Source organism: Notamacropus eugenii, chromosome 1 (assembly GCF_028372415.1).
Source record: "Notamacropus eugenii isolate mMacEug1 chromosome 1, mMacEug1.pri_v2, whole genome shotgun sequence".
Lineage (NCBI taxonomy): Eukaryota > Metazoa > Chordata > Mammalia > Diprotodontia > Macropodidae > Notamacropus > Notamacropus eugenii.
In genome coordinates, this window is record NC_092872.1 from 672,450,978 (window position 1) to 672,468,042 (window position 17,065).

A 17,065-nucleotide genomic window follows, 5' to 3' on the forward strand; every position below is an offset into this window, starting at 1 on the left:
GTATTTTCCCCTCTTTCAGATGACCTGGTATATCAATCCCTCAGTTCTCAGAATTATTTGTTCCTCCAGCACGTCTCTTCCATATACACTTGTACCAGTCAGCTGTTCTTCCTGTACTCATCCTCCTCAGCACCATTTCTACCTTTTCCTGCGAGGACATTTGAGCCTCTGGACACATTAGGGTCCACATGTGGTAGTTTGATTGCCCTTTATTGTAAAAACTGGGTTCTGTAATGCCTTTTGCTGCAAATCTTTTGATTTTTTTTCTTTTCTTTTTTTTTTTTGATTTCTTTTTTCTTTTATTTATTTGCTGTGTTCTACAATTGCTACCATATAACTTAAAGTTTTTTTCCCCTCCCTCCCCCCTCCCTTCCTCCCTCCCTGAGATGGCATACAATTTTATATAGGTTCTACACATACATTCCTATTAAATACATTTTCACCATAGTCATATTGTATAAAAGAATTAAAATGAATGGGAGAAATCATATAACAAACCAAAACATAATACAAAAAATGATCTGCTACATTCTGCAATTGAATTCCATAGCTCTTTCTCTGCATGTGGAAGACATTTTGCCTTAAAAGATCATTGGGAATTTTTTAAGTCCTTACATTGCAACGAAGTTCTAAGTCTACCAGAAAAAATCCTTGCACACTGTGGTTGTTGCTGTGTACAAAGTTCACCTGGTTCTGCACCTTTCAGTCAGCATCAGATCATATAAGTCTTTCCAGGCCTTTCTGAAGTCTTCCTGTTCATCACTTCTTATAGCACAGTAGTATTCCATTACATTCATATACCATAATTTATTCAGCCATTCCCCAATTGATGGACATTCCCTCGATTTCCAGTTTTTGACCACCACAAAGAGTGTTGCTATAAATATTTTTGTACATGTGGGACCCTTTCCCATTTTTATGATCTCTTGGGGATACAGTCCTAGAATCGATATTGCTGGGTCAAAGGGTACGCATATTTTTGTAGCCCTTTGGGCATAGTTCCAAATTGCTCTCCAGAATGGTTGAATCATCCCACAGCTCCACCAACAATGAATTAGTGTTCCAACTCTCCCACATCTTCTCCATCACTTTTTGTCTTCCTGTTCTGTCATGTTAGCCAGTCTGATAGCTGTGATGTGGTACCTCAGAGTTGTTTTGATTTGCATCTCTCTAATCAACAGTGATTTAAAGCGTTTTTTTCATATGACTGTAGATAGCTTTAATTTCTTCTTCTGAAAACTTGCCTGTTCATATCCTTTGACCATTTATCATTTGGGGAATGACTTGTATTCTTGTACATTTGACTCAGTTCTCTATATATTTTAGAAATGGGGGCTTTAGACACTAGTTGCAAAAATTCTTTCCCAGTTTTCTGCTTCCCTCCTAATCATGGTTGCATTGGGTTTGGTTGCGCAAAAACTTTTCAGTTTAATGTAATCAAATGCACTTCATAATGCTTTCTATCTCTTTTTAGTCAAAAATTCTTCCCTTCTCCATAAATCTGATAAATACACTATCCCTTGCTCCACTAATTTGTTTATAGTAGCAATCTTTATACCTAGATCATGTATCCATTTGGACTTTATTTTATGCCTAGTTTCCGCCACACTGTTATCCAGTTTTCCCAGCAATTTTTGTCAAACAATGAGTTCTTATCCCAGAAGCTGGGGTACTTGGGTTTATCAAACCTATTGCTATATTCATTGCCTACTGTGTCTTGAGTACCTACTTATTCCACTTGTCTACCCTTCTGTTTCTTAGCCAGTATGAAGTGGTTTTGATAATTGATAATTTTGATAATTTGATAATTATTAAATTTTGATAATTGCTTGATTTATAATACAATTTGAGATCTGGTAGAGCTAGGCCACCTTCCCTAGCATTTCTTTTCATTAGTTCCCTTGATATTCTGGACCTTTTGTTTTTCCAGATGAATTTTGATATTTTTTTCCAGCTCTAGAAAATGATTATCTGATAGATTGATTGGTATGGTACTGAATAAGTAAATTAATTTAGGTAGAATTGTCATTTTTATTATATTGGCTCAGCCTACCCATGAGCAACTGATGTTTTTCCACTTACTTAGATCTGACTTTACTTGTGCAAAAAATATCTTGTAATTGTGTTCATATAGTCCCTGGATTTGTTTTGTCAGGTAGACTCCCGAATATTTTATAGTGTCTACCCTAGCTTTAAATGGAATTCCTCTTTCTATCTCTTGCTGTTGGGCTTTGTTAGTAATATACAGAAATGCAGAAGATTTGTATGGGTTTATTTTGTAACCTGCAACTTTGCCAAAGTTATTTATTATTTCAAGTAGTTTTTTAATTGAATCTCTGGGATTCTCTAAGTATTTCATCATATCATCTGCAAAGAGTGATAACTTAGTTTCTTTTTTGCCTGTTCTAATTCTTTCAATTTCCTTATCGTCTCTAATTGCTACAGCTAACATTTCTGGTACCATATTGAATAATAGTGGTGAGAATCAACATCCTTGTTTCACCCCTGATCTTACTGGAAATGCATCTAGTTTATCTCCATTGTATGTAATGCTTGCTGAAGGTTTTAGGTAGATACTGCTTACTATTTTATGGAAAGTTCCATTTATTCCTATGCTCTCCAGTGTTTTTAACAGGAATGGGTGTTGTATTTTGTCAAAAGCTTTTTCTGCATCTATTGAGATAATCATGTGGTTTCTGTTAGATTTGTTGTTGATACAATCAATAATGCTAATAGTTTTCCTAATATTGAACCAGCTCTGCATTCCTGGTATGAATCCTCCCTGATGAAAATGTATTATTCTCATGATAAGTTGCTGTATTCTTTTTGCTAAAATCTCATTTAAAATTTTTGCATCTGTATTCATTAGATAATTGGTCTATAATTTTCTTTCTCTGTTTTGGCTCTTCCTGGTTTAGGTATCAAAACCATATTTGTACCATAAAAAGAATTTGGAAGGACTCTTTCTTCCCCAATTTTCCCAAATAGTCTATATAGTATTGGAATTAACTGTTCTTTAAATGTTTGATAGAATTCACTTGTAAATCCATCTGGCTCTGGAGATTTTTTCCTAGTGAGTTCTTCACTTTTTTCTTTATTTATTGTCCTTCCAATATTGTTCTTGGGGTGGCATATTAGTTCATAACTTCTCTGTCGGGAGGTGGGTAGCATTCTTCATCATCAGTCCTTTGGAATCATGATTGATCATAGTTCTTAAGCCTTTCAGAATTGATTGTTTTTATAATGTTGATGTTAAAGTATGAATTGTTCTAGTTCTCACTTCACTCTGTATTGGGCTATACAAATCTTCCCAGGTTTCTCTAAAACTGTCTCTTTCTTAATTTCTTACAGCACTGTATTCCATTATATTCATATGTCCTAATTTGTGCAGCTATTCCCTAGTTGAAGGACACTCCCAGAGTTTCTAATTTATTACCACTGCAAAATATGTTTGTAGATATCACTTCTCTTCTACTTTCTTTGATCTCTTCAAGGTATAGGGCTAGAAAGTCAGAGAATACACAATTTAGTAACTTTGAAGGCATAATGCCAAATTGCCTTCCAGAATAACTGGACCCAATTCAAATTCTGCTAACAATTGATCAAAGTGGTGGTGTTCCCATAACCTTTCCAACATTTGTCATTGTCTTTTGTTTCTGGTCCACTTGCCAATCTGATTAATGTGGAGTGCATTTCTCTAATTATTAGTGATTTGGAGCTTATACATGTATGTATGTATGTATGTATGTATGTATCTGGCTATAGACTCTTTGGATTTCTTTCATGGAGAATTAACTGTTCTTATATCCTTTGATTATTTATCAATTGGGGAGTATCTCTTATTCTTATAAATGTGGATCCATTTCCTGTCTACCTTGGAAGTATCACTTTTGTCAGAGAAACTTGCTGCAAAGATTTTTTTTCCCAGTTAGCTATTTCCTTTTTATTCCTAGCTCCTTTGGATTTATTTGTGCAAAAACTCATAAAAATTTTTTCCTCTGTGATCTTCTCTATACCTTGCCAGGTTATGAACTATTCTTCTCTCCATATAGCTGAAAGGTAATTCCATCCTTGATTTTCTCATTTAGATTGGATTGGCTATGACCTTTTACGTCCATGCCATGTAGGTCATGTATCCATTTGGAGTCATCCATCTTGATATGTGGTGTGAAGTGTTGCTATGAACCTAATTTTTGCCAGTCTGCCTTCCAGTTTTCCCATCAGTTTTTGTCAAGTAAAATGTCCTTAGCTCAGTAGTGAGGTCTTTGGGTTTCTAGGTTTGTTTGCTTCTGTATAATGAATACCTAATCTATTCTACTGATTGACATCTCTATTTTTAATCTATTCAAGATTGTTTTGATGATTACAACTTTAGTTTGAGATCTGGTACTGCTAGACTTTTTTCCAATCTACTTTTTTTTAATTTGACATTCTTGATGTTTTGTTCCTTCAGATGAAATTTTATTATTATTTTTCTAATTCTATTAAGTAATCCTTTGATAGTTTAATTGGTATGGCACTAAATTAATTTGGGTAGCATCTCCATTTTTATCATATTGACTTGGCCTACCTATGAACAGTTCATTCATATATGCATATATATGTATGTATATACATATTTTATGTATACATTATTGTGATTACTTAGATCTCTCTGTATTTCCATAAGCAGTATTTTATATTAGCATTCACATCATTCCTATGTGTATCTTAGTAGGTAGACTCCCCAGTATTTTATACATTCTGAAGTTATTTTAAATGAGATTTTTCTGTTTCTTCCTGCTAAATTTGGTTGGTATTTTGCAGAAATCCTGGTGAGTTGCATACATTTATTTTATATTCTATTATGTGTTTTCAGTTAATTTCTTTGATTCTTTAGAGTTTTAAAAGTATACCATAATTTCATCTGCAAAAATTGAATTTTTTCCTTTTGTTTTATTTCTTCAATTTCTTTGTTTTATTACTATAACTAGCATTACTGGCACTGTTATTAGAGCTAGTATTATTAGCAAAGTCTGTGATTAGAGGAGCAGAGTATTAGTGACTATGGACATCCTTGCTTTACTCCTGTATTGGACTCTAGTTTATCCCTGTTAGATATAATGCTAGTTCTTGGTCCATTTATTCTTGTTTTCAAGAGTTTAGGCTTTAAATGGATATTGTATTTTGTGTTTTTTAATCTGCTTGTTTTTTCTTATTTTTCATTTTCTTACTCAGTCTGTTTATTTGTTCTTTTTTGTTGATGAAAGTGTTTAGATATAAATTTTCCCCTAAGGACTGCTTTGAATGCATATAAATATTTTGGTATGTTGTTACCTATCATTCCTTCGATTTCTTCTTTGTACAACTTATTTTTAAAATTGTTATTTACTTTTCAACTAATTTTTAGTCTTTTCTTCAGTGGGTCTTTATTGAATATAATTTTTTACATTTCACAATGGTCAGGAAAGGGTGTTTTCAATATTTCTCCTTTTCCATATTTGTTTTTGAGATTTTTAAAAAGGAATTTTTATTGATGTCTTTTGTGTTTTTACATTGCCAGATTTCTTAGTCTCTCTCTTGCTCTCCTTCACAGGGTTCTAGTTCGTATAATAAGCAAACATATAACAGTAAAGAAAGTCTTCAGTCTTCTTTTCTGCATTTGATTGTATCCTCATACGTAATTTTTGTAAAGTTATAATAAACAATTGTTAAATATATATACTTTTTTCTATTTCTATTAATAAGCACCAGAGATATGTCATATGTAACTTTGTAAAAATTCTGTCCATGACCTTAACTTTTTTCTGTTTTTAGTTGTATTTGTTTGCTATTTGTGGTTTTATACTCTATTTCTCCCTTTAATTTATTCCTCTTTTCCTTTAAGTATTTAGATACTCTACCTTTTAAGGGACATATATTGAGATTAATTCATTGTCTGTGGTACCTTTCATCCAAATTTGATTTCCCTCTTTATCTCCTTTTTAAACAAATCAGTTTTACTGTTGCCTTATCTGAGATCATCATGGCTGTCCCTATTTTGGTGAGTTCAGCTAAAGTATATCCGATTACTCTCCAGCTCCTACTTTTAACTCTTGCGAATCTCTGTTTCAAGTTTGTTTCTTGTAAACAACATATTGTTGGATTCTCCTTTTTAATCCATTCTCCTCTCTTCTCCCCCTTTTAGGTAAATTTATCCTATTTGCTATTTTAATTGTTACATGTGTATTTCTCCTCATCCTATCCTGTTGTATTTTTCCTCTCTTTTCATCCAGCCCCCTTTTCATAAAAGAGGGTCTCAACATCAGTACTTCTATGTTTGATATTAACAGCTTCTACTCACCTCTTCTTTTTCTCTTCCCTTTATAAAAATATCTGACAATTTATCGTTTCTTTAGACTCCTCTTCATTATCTCTCCTTTGAATTTGTAGCTTGTTTTGCTTATGACTAATTCTGCCCTGTATCTACTCTCCTTGTAATTCTCCCTACTCTCCCCCCCTCCCCCCCCCCCCCCGTTTGTTCCTCTTTTCCTGTTGAATTGGTTATATTCTCTGGGAGACCATGTACGAGTGCTCGTGTGTGTGTGTGTGTGTGTGTGTGTGTGTGTGTGTGTGTGTGTGTGTATTCTACTCTTCTTTAGCCAAATCATATATAAATGAAATTCAAGTGACACCTATTACCCCCTACTTTTTTCTTGTGTCATGACTTCTACTTGCAATCCTTAGTTCTGTCAAATAAGTTTTCTCCCACGCTATTTCTTTATTTTTCTTCCTTTATTATATCCTTTTCCCTTCTCACTTTCTTTTCTGCTTTGAATATCATCAAAACATGACAAAAATCACTCTTCCGGCCTTCTGTCTTATTTGACTTTCTCTATGATCCCTTAAGACATAGTTCTTAGGAGATATTTATATTATCTTTCTCACACACACACACACACAGAGACACTTCCCATTAAAATACAAATAAATCATCCTTATGAAATACTTTTGATGGTTCACTTGTTTTTAGCTTTTTATTGTTTTTCTTTACTACTATGTCTATATTTCAGAGTTTCTCCTCAGTTACAGTTTTTTTTATTAGGAATGCCTAAAAGTTCTCTATTTCATTAAAGGTTCATTTTTTTCCTCTATAGGATTATACTTAATTTGGGGGGGAGTAAATTATTTTTGCTTCTAAGCCTATATAGTTTGTCTTCTGGAATATCATATTCTACTCTTTTAAAGCAATAGTTGCTGTATCTTGTATAAACCTAACTAGTTTCTTAATACTTCAGCTCTTTTTTCTAAGTGATTATTATATTTTTCCTTTGACTTGAAAACTCTGGGTTTTGGTTATCATTTTCCTGGGAGTTTTCATTTAGGGCTTTGTTTCAGGAGGTGATCTTTGTCCTCTTTTTCTAATATGTCTCTTGATGACATTATGATTATTTCATTATTTTGGGGAAAATGCTGTCATTTTCTTTCATAATGTATTGAAATATGCTATCCATATTTTGTCGTAGTTTTATTTTCTAGGTTAGTTGGTTGTTTTTGTATGAGATACCTTATGTTTTCTTCTATCTTAATTTCTTCTGTTTTAAAATTTTTTCTTGTTTCCTGGAGTGTTTAATTTTATTTGGGTCCATTCTAATTTTCAGGGCATCTGTTACCTGAGTATGGTTTTGTACCTACTATGCTAAGCTCTATCAATTCCTATGTTTTTCTTATTTCTTAATTTTTATAGCTAAATGAAAGTTCATTACATTTCTGTATCATAGTTTATTGATGGTAACCCAGTTTTTTTCTTGTTTTTAATTATTCCAGCAAGTACTGCTTTTTGTTTAATTTGGTGCCTATGTGGCTTATGTCATATTTTTCTTCCCATCTTGTCATTTCTTGCTATATTTATCTATAATGACATTATTTGGTCAATGGGTATAAACAATTCAATAACTTTTCTCAAATAATTCTAAGTATCCTTTTCTGTATTTTTTTAACAACTGTAAATATGAACTCAACTGACCATTTCTCATTACTTTCTTTTATCAAACAGAGCGCCATTTTCTTATGTATTTCCATTACTACTTTTTAGTTGCAAAAGTGGGTTAAAAGTGGCTCTCTTAACTGTTGAAAAAATTTTTCATCTCCACAAAGCACTTGGATTTCCATTGACTTTTAGAATATAATTCCCTACGCAATTGCAACTTAATCTCTCATGTAGAAATATCAGTTTGTTTGGTTATTTTTTTAAATCTTTTTTTTAAAAAACATACTGCATTTGTTTAATTGGACTATTACTATTTATTGCACAGGATTATTAAATAGTTCTTATGAAAACAGAATGTTAACTATCACTGTGGTAACAAGAGAGGATGCATACTTGTTGAGGTCTCATTTACCTGTTAGCTGCCACAGGTTGTTTCCTTAGCAACAAGGCTAGCCTTTTGGTGATTGTTATCTTGAATCATTAACCTGCACCCATATCCAGGTTAGGCCATCTGTGTTAAGTAAAAGAAGGGAGAGAACAAACATGATTTTCGAAAACACCTGTATTACTACTAGAAGTGATTGCATGTTAGTTTGAAATTTGTTTTTAGAGGCTTGCCTAATGTTATGAAGGTAAAAATGACATTTTATACAATTTAATCACCATTCTTTTGTGATTTTATTAGATTTTCATATTAATGTTTTTTAAGGTTTTAGCTTTTTTAGAAATATTGATTGCTTTACATAATTTAGTGAATTATATGTTAAAAGTTAGCTACATTTCTCAGATACTTCTGAGTTCTTTTAAGACTAGTAGATGAAATTGTTTGAATGTCCTTGATCTCTTTTTTATTGTGATAGGATATTTTGAGATTTTGATTATTTTTCTATGAATCTTACAATACTTAACAGTTTTAACTTTTTTAATGAGTAAAATAAAAAACAAGAATAAAACACTTTCTCATTTTGTGCTTCATTGTCATTCTTACTTGAAATTAAATACCTGTGCTCTAGTGGACTTGGCTACCATTCAGCTTTATTTCTGAACAATTAAATTTTGAAATGATTATTTTTTTCACTGATGCATTGTGATGTTCAGAACTTTGCTCTTTGTTTTAGATTTATTTCATTCTTGGTTCTTATGTTGCCTTTGAAAATTAGTAAGGAAGGCTTTGTTATCTCTTAAAATTTTAAATACCCCAGTGTGAAAGAAATAAAGAGCTCAGAATGATAGGATTAGAAATTAGTCTGTTTCAAGTATGAACTCTTCAGTCAGCCTTTCTATAAAGCTGCTAAAATAAGAGAATACATCTTGAATATATCTTGATATTAGGCTTTTCCTTAACTTGGATGGCAGCAGTAAAAAACATCTATATGGGTAAAGGGTATTTAGTTGACTTTTCCACAACGTATGTACTATAGTTTTTCCTCTTTTTTCTTTTTTGGTGGAAAGTTGTATGTTGGGAATTAACTTGCCTACATGCTAACTGACAATATCTTGATAAGGTATTATCCCTTCCCCATGAGTACTAGGCAGATATATGAAAACAGTTTCTTTATGATCATCAAAGCAAACAACTGTTGAAATCAAATGAATTGAACCTCTCGGCAGGGCTTGGAAATATATGGTCTTGTTTGGAAAATGCTCACTTCATTAGTGAACATAGAAAACATACATACATGCATAAATATACACAAATATTTATATAACTGAAAGTTATAAATCATCATGTTAAAATATTGAAATACAACTAATAGGTTCTTTTTTTTTTTCTATTTGACCATTAATTTTATAGATACCATTTGGAGAGTTTCAATATTTTACATATTTTAGTAAGAAAGAAGTTTACCTTTGCAGATTATTGTGATACATTGTCAACTAATATTAATTTAAGTGCATAATGTCAGGCACTGTGCTAAACAAGGCAAAAAGTGGTACCTTTACTCAAGGATCCTCAGTCTAATTGGAATAAATCACACAAGTAAATATGTACAAACAAGATAACATACAATTTAGATAAAATGAAGGTGGTCTCAGAAGGAAGACTTCTTGCAGAATGTAGGACTTTGACTGAAATTTGAAGGAAGTTAGGATGCAGAGGTATGGGGGGAGAGCATCCCAGACTCAGGGAACAGCCAGTGAAACACTCTTACAGTCAGGAGATGGAGTGTCACCTGAGAGGAATGGCAAGGAGGCCAGTGTCATTGGATCATAGAGCACATGGAAGGGAATAAGGTACAGGAAGAATGCAAAGGTAGGAGAACAGTTGTGGGATCATTTTGTTATAAAAGTTGTTTCTTACTCTTTCTCACCTTCTGTTTCCAGTCAGTTGCTGAGTTCTGTCATTTCCACTTCTATAACATCTCTCATATGCTTCCACTTCTTTCTTCTGACAATAGTTAAAAAACTATTCCTCTCTAGCTCACATGGTTAAATTTAAAAAAAAAAAACTTTTTGGTTTTATTAAGCTAAGGAAGAATAGAGAATGCGTGTCATCCTCATCCTTGAAGATAATTAATTGTTGCTTTGTGCACAATTGTTCTCCTGGTTCAGATTTGTGTGTTGTTGTTGTTTTTTAACCTTGCAGCAGTTAGAAGAAAAGAGTGAAGATCAGGAAGACAAAGAATGTCTGAAACAAGCCATAACAGCTTTGCTTAACCTTCAGAGCAGTATGGAAAGAATATGTTCCAAGAGCCTTGCAAAGCGGAGACTGAGGTAAACGTTTCCATTTTTTTTCCTGCTTTCCACCCTGAATGCTGTGCTATAAATTCCAGGTTCCAAGTTTCCTCCTCAAGTAAACAATGAGGAAAATAGTTTTAGTGACAAGTTTGCTCTTTGAGAGGAAGTGACATCAAAGCCAAGAGAATATGTTATTGTTTGAAAAAGCTTTCATATTTGTGTGTTTTCCCTGTGTGCTCCCAGTCAGGACTCCTGAGAGCTACTGGTGAGCACAAGGACAGGCAGAGCTTTCCTTATAGGTAGTAGAATTTTTTCAGTGCTTCATTGTTTTGTCAAAGTAATGCGCATAGCATCTTTTTAAAAATAAATTTTAGCTCTCAAAATCCAGAATCAATTTGCTATTTTTTCACATTTCTTAGATATGTTACATTTCTGCAGAAATCTGTAGTGCATGTATTAGCAGATACTATTACAATAACTTATTTAGCATCTAAGATTGAAATAATTACTCTAAAATAGATCACTATTGAAAGAAACTAGTAATTTTCTTTGTTGTGTTGTCTAATTGTAAACTTTAATGATTCTACAGTACTAATCTATTTTGAGGAATAGATAAACACCTGTAAACTTAATTCATGGGGACTCCTTATCAATATACATTTTTTAAATGTATTTTAAGAATCATTTTATAGGTCCCTTTTGATATATACACTATGGATTATGTTTCTTTATGTACTAATGATGCTTTCCTTTTCCCCAGCGAATCTGCATGTCGATTTTATAGCCAACAGATGAAGGGGAAACAACTAGCAATAAAGAAAATGAATGAGATTCAGAAGAACATTGATGGCTGGGAAGGAAAAGACATTGGACAGTGTTGCAATGAGTTTATCATGGAAGGAACTCTCACACGTGTAGGTGCCAAACATGAGAGACACATATTTCTCTTTGATGGCCTGATGATTTGCTGTAAATCAAATCATGGTCAGCCAAGACTTCCTGGTGCTAGCAATGCTGAGTATCGTCTCAAAGAGAAGTTTTTTATGCGCAAGGTACAAATCAATGATAAAGATGACACTAATGAATACAAACATGCCTTTGAAATAATCTTAAAAGATGAAAATAGTGTTATATTTTCTGCCAAGTCAGCTGAGGAGAAAAACAACTGGATGGCAGCACTGATATCGTTACAATACCGCAGTACTCTGGAAAGGATGCTGGATGTAACGATGTTACAGGAGGAGAAGGAGGAACAGATGAGGCTTCCAAGTTCTGATCTTTATAGATTTGCAGAACCAGACTCTGAAGAAAACATAGTATTTGAAGAAAATATGCAACCCAAATCTGGAATTCCAATCATCAAAGCAGGAACCGTTATCAAACTTATAGAACGACTCACCTATCATATGTATGCTGGTAAGTAGCCCAGAACAGCATGCCTTGATCTTCCTCTTTGAGATCACCATCCCACAAGTAAGAAAATATATGATGTCATGTTTTCAGAAATTTTTGTTGTTCTAGCTTATCTATGATTATCCTTCCATAGCATTACACTTTGTTTGGTAACAGTACCTTTCAGAAGGGTCGTGTTTCACAATTTTCAGAATGTTTTCACATTTTATTTGATCTTCACAATAACCCCATTAGGTAGCTGGTATCCCTTTATTGAAAATTAGGAAGCTGTATCTTAGGGAAATAGTAGTTTTCCCCCTTTGACAAAACCGGTAAGTGGCAGAGCTCAGACTATATGCAGTAATGTAATCCATTTTCACCAAATATATGTTGTTTTTCTTTTTTTTCCCTCTCCACATTGTTAGTACTAAAAAAAAAGATGTTTTAATATGTTTTAGCACGAATTAATGTATATAGGATTTTCATCGTGGCAATTGCAGAACAAATAATGATTTGGGGGGAAGGTGTTTCTCAACTTTTGTTCTTTGAATCTAGAAATTCTGAAAGAAATTTAGATTTTTAATATTTCCTGTGCATTAAAGTCTTTAGTTTTCTGAATGCTGTACTATGAAGTCTGATATTTTGCAAATACAACAAATAATATTACTTTTTAATTGTGTTTTCTATAATAATGATTATTAAACAAATAAATAGTGAATTTCAATAGAGAAATTGAAAATTTACTAAATTTTAAGTTTTAAAAATCTCAGCTAAATTAATGGGGTTAGGAGCTTTATGGGACTATTACCTCTCCTATAAAGCAAAAGATTACCCAAATACTTATACAAAGATTTTGGGGGGTTTTTTCTATCCCCAATTGCTGTTACTTCTTGCAAATGTGTTTGTTTCTTATGTTGACAGAGGCATGTAGTTTTCCCCAAGTTTTTAGTGCTGAGGTTCTCTGAGTTCCTTCAACAGAATTTCATTCATTTGAATTAACATTGTAAAAAGATTCATTATTCACTTTTCATTAGTAAAATTTGGTCTCCATTCCTATTTGGTCCTATAAGCTACCTGTATATAAATACTTCTAGGTGTCCTCCTTGAAAGCATATAAATAGGTTAAAATAATGGAATCTGAATTTTAGAATTGAAAGGGGATCTTAGAGGTCATATTTTTCGTGATTACCAAGGACCATAAAGGCCTTTGTTTCCCAATTAATGAATTTCATATGTCTTTAAGAAGAAGAATAAAGCAATGACCTAGATAATTAAAGAGTGAGTAATTTTTCAAGTTTTTATTTGGCTTTTGAATGTATTGTGTCAAATGTTTTCCCCTCAGTAGATTTATTATATTAATTATGTTCCACTTAAACTAACAATACTGAGATCGATTTGAATTCCCAAGTCTTGTATGTGGAGTCAGATGACCTGGGTTCAGATGCTGACTTTGCCAATTACCAAAACTATGTGACCTTGGGTTAATTACTTAATCTCTCTGGAATTGAGTTTCTTCGTTTGTCTAAGACAAGATGGTTACACTAGAAGACTTTTTTTTTTTTTTTGCTGTCACTTCTAACTCAAAATCTATAATTCTGTAAAGTATTTAAAGATGTGTAGGGCAGCTAGGTGGCACAGTGAATAGAGCACCAGCCCTGGCATCAGGAGGACCTGAGTTCAAATGTAGCCTCAGACACTTGACACTTACTAGCTTTGTGACCCTGGGCAAGTCACTTAACCCCAATTGCCTTGCCTTCCCCTCCTCCAAAAAAAAAAAGCTAAATATGTTCAACAGGGAGTTCACTAGTGTGCAGATTTTGCTATAAATTTTATATATGGGTCTGACCAAAGTGATTTTCACTATTTATATATCACAAACCAGACATTTAAAAGTTAGCCTACTAAAGATTCAGCTAATTCAGTTATTAATATGTAAACAAAATTTTTCTCATTTTTTGAAACCAATACTTTGTGGGCCTAAGATTTATATTTCTTATTTCAAACAAACAATCCACAAACATTTTTGTGCCATGTACTGGGGATACAGATAAAAAAAGGAAGTCTCTACCTTCAGTGAGTTTACATTCTGGTACTTGTTCACTGAGAAGTAAATGTACAATATTTGCATAAATAAATACATGGGAATTTGAGAGGCTTGAGGGGAGAGGTGGCAGCACCTGGACTAAAGAGTGTATTGAACTTAGATTTGCAAAAGGAGAAAGAGCATTTCAAGCAGAAGAGATCAAAATGTGTATATGTTGATGTACATGTTGCTCTGCTGTAGAATATATGCCCCTTAAGGACAGGGATTGTTTCATTTTGTCTTTCTGTCTGGAGCACCTGGCACATGATCAATCTGTTTTAAATGCTTGTTTGATTGATTGGGACATAGGAGTCTCATCATTTGGTGTCTGAAGGGGAGAAGGGTGTATTTAGCCTTAAAAGAGAGGCTGAAGCTAGATTACCAAGGTTTTAAATGCCCAACAAAGGAGTTTGCATTTTTTTCTAGAGTCAGTTAGGGAGCCACTGAAACATCTTGTCTTAACATTTTCATCAGTGTTTTAAAACAAGATGTGACAGTATTACCTCACAGTTACCTAGCATCTTGACATTTTTAAAGTGCTTTTCTGACAACTTGAGGAGTTGGATGGTGTAACTGTTAATAATGATTCTCATTTTACAGAGGAAGGAACTCAGGTCCTGACAGATGAAGCTTCTTGCCCAGGGTTTCATGGTTGTTGCCTGGTGCAGGGTTCAGATTTTGAATCTGACACTTCTCACTACATAATGCTGCTTCTCACTCTCAAAAAGGGTAGTATGAGATGCTCAAGGACAGAGATCAACTCTAGCTAGAGAAATCAGCTAAGATTTCATAGAGGTAACAACTGCACTGGACTTTGAAGGAGGAGGATTTCAACAGCCAGAGTAGAGGATGTGGGCAGGGAGGCAGAATTTGATGAGGGAGCAGTAAGTCGTCCAGTTTAATTGTAACACAGTATATAAAGGGAGATATGACCAAATAAAATTGGAATGGTAGGATGCCACTAGACAGTAGAACACCTTGAATGTCCTACCCAGGTAGATAGTGAGGAACTACACTACAGGTTTTTTGAGCAGAAGAGCAGCATGTGCCCTGTGCATTAGGAAGATTAACTTGTCACCTAAGTTGAAAGATAAATAAGGAGAGTAGAGCACAGGAGGGCAGGGATAATAATTTTGATACCAACTACATTAGTCAGATAAAATAATAAGAACTTGAATTCGTATGGTAGATATGAGAGTGGAAAGAGAGGGATTGAGGCAATGGATTTTAGGGTTCAATTGAGGATTTCTTGCAATTTTTAGAACATGAATAAGATTTTCTTATACCATATTACATATTACTTTTGTCACATGTGACTTGCACTACTCCCATGGATTAGTGAATTCCCTCTAGTTATATAGATCATAAGCCATCAACACCTGCCTAGCCTGAGTAGCTCTTATCCACGTCCTTCCATAAGTTTGCCTTAAGTTCAGTTGACATCATGAGGACAATGGCAAGAGCAAAAAAAAAGGGGACAGATGGTGCTAGGATCAACAGTCTTTAGAGCATAAATATTAACTTAGCTATTGTACTCCAAATGTGAGATCTTGTCCAGTTTGTGCACAGACTACTAGAGGAACTGAACTGTGTCAATCTTCACATCCTTATTGTAAACAAAATCAGAAGACAAAAGGAAGTTGTGAACTGGAAGGATGCTCAGACTTTGATGGAATTGGTTTTATCATATATCCAAAGGTAACAAGAATTCCATGTCATGGAACATTTCATCATCTCATATTTAATCACCATGATAAGCATTTACAAAAAAAAGACCACCATGAAAACATTTGCAGCATATATACCAGCATTTGTTGTAGAAGATGAACTAGAGGAAGATCTACAGATGTAGATCTCAGGAAGATCCTCCAAATTAAATTATATTTTATACTGAGTAGCTTCAATTTGAAGGTGGAGGTAGGCAAAGACCATGAAAATTATACAAGAAAATGTGGTTCAAGATTAAGGAAGGTGGAAGGCAAAACAAACAAAAAAACCCACCTAACAACAACAACAAAAACAATAACAAATATATGCATTCATGTGACACCGTGCCTGATTCTGTAATCTATTTTTGGCAAAAGGTGATGACCTTGAGGTAAGGCTAATAACACAGAACTGTTATTATATTGAAAATAAAAATTTTTTAAGCTGAAGTAGGAAAAAAGGTGTTTCCTGTGCATAGGGAACATATTTTTCCTCCTTTATCAAGAATAGAAGTAGTATATGAGAACCCAGGGAAATTTTAAAAGTTAACATTTTTATATAAAATATTTTTTTATCTTACATATCCACACACAGTGAAACAGCTTAGACTTTTATGTGTTACATATGAGTGACTAAAATGTCTTAATATTTAATCTTTGGGTAATTTTTGATCTATAAGGCACAGCTGTTCTATTTTTAAAACTCTCTGATATGTTAAAAAGTGTTTGTGCGTCAGCTTTGCTGCTGTTTCCTTTCTTAAGGATTTCAAAAGTGATTGTTTATAAATCCTTCTTGAGTAGCTTATTGTTTCTTGTTAACTTTTTTAAATGGCTGTGTTAAAGGGAGAATTATCACATGAACAGACATCCTGATTAACCAGGTTTGGTTATGAAGGGATAGAGAAAAGGTTGTACTTGACCTAAACAAGAGTTTCTATAATATACATTCTTTATACTGCATCAGCCGTGTTCCTGCCAGTAATAACCAAACTCTACCACCAAATTCATATTCAATGACCAGGTGAATTTCTATCATTGTTTTAATAAAACCCAGTAGAAAAGACAACACAAAGTCAATAGCATCAGTCCTTAAAAGCACATCTTGGTAAAATCAGTAAACAAGTGTTTCCTAAGCACCTTCTCTGTACCCAGCACTATGCTTAGTGCTAAGGATGAAAAGAAAAGTAAAAGATAGTTCCTCCCAAAGAAATCCTTTCAGATTGCTCACAGTCTAAACAGCTACGTATAAATGAGCTG

General features: G+C 33.5%; 1 protein-coding gene across 2 annotated transcripts in view; it reads left to right on the forward strand.

The window, feature by feature from the left end:
• Positions 1 to 17,065, forward strand: part of SOS1 (SOS Ras/Rac guanine nucleotide exchange factor 1) — a 183,152-nt gene that overhangs the window by 105,936 nt on the left and 60,151 nt on the right. For both annotated transcript variants that reach the window (XM_072635817.1, XM_072635818.1), the window contains exons 9-10: positions 10,536 to 10,663; positions 11,388 to 12,043. In XM_072635817.1, the coding sequence (XP_072491918.1) occupies positions 10,536 to 10,663; positions 11,388 to 12,043 (784 nt within the window). The remainder of the gene's footprint in view (positions 1 to 10,535; positions 10,664 to 11,387; positions 12,044 to 17,065) is intronic.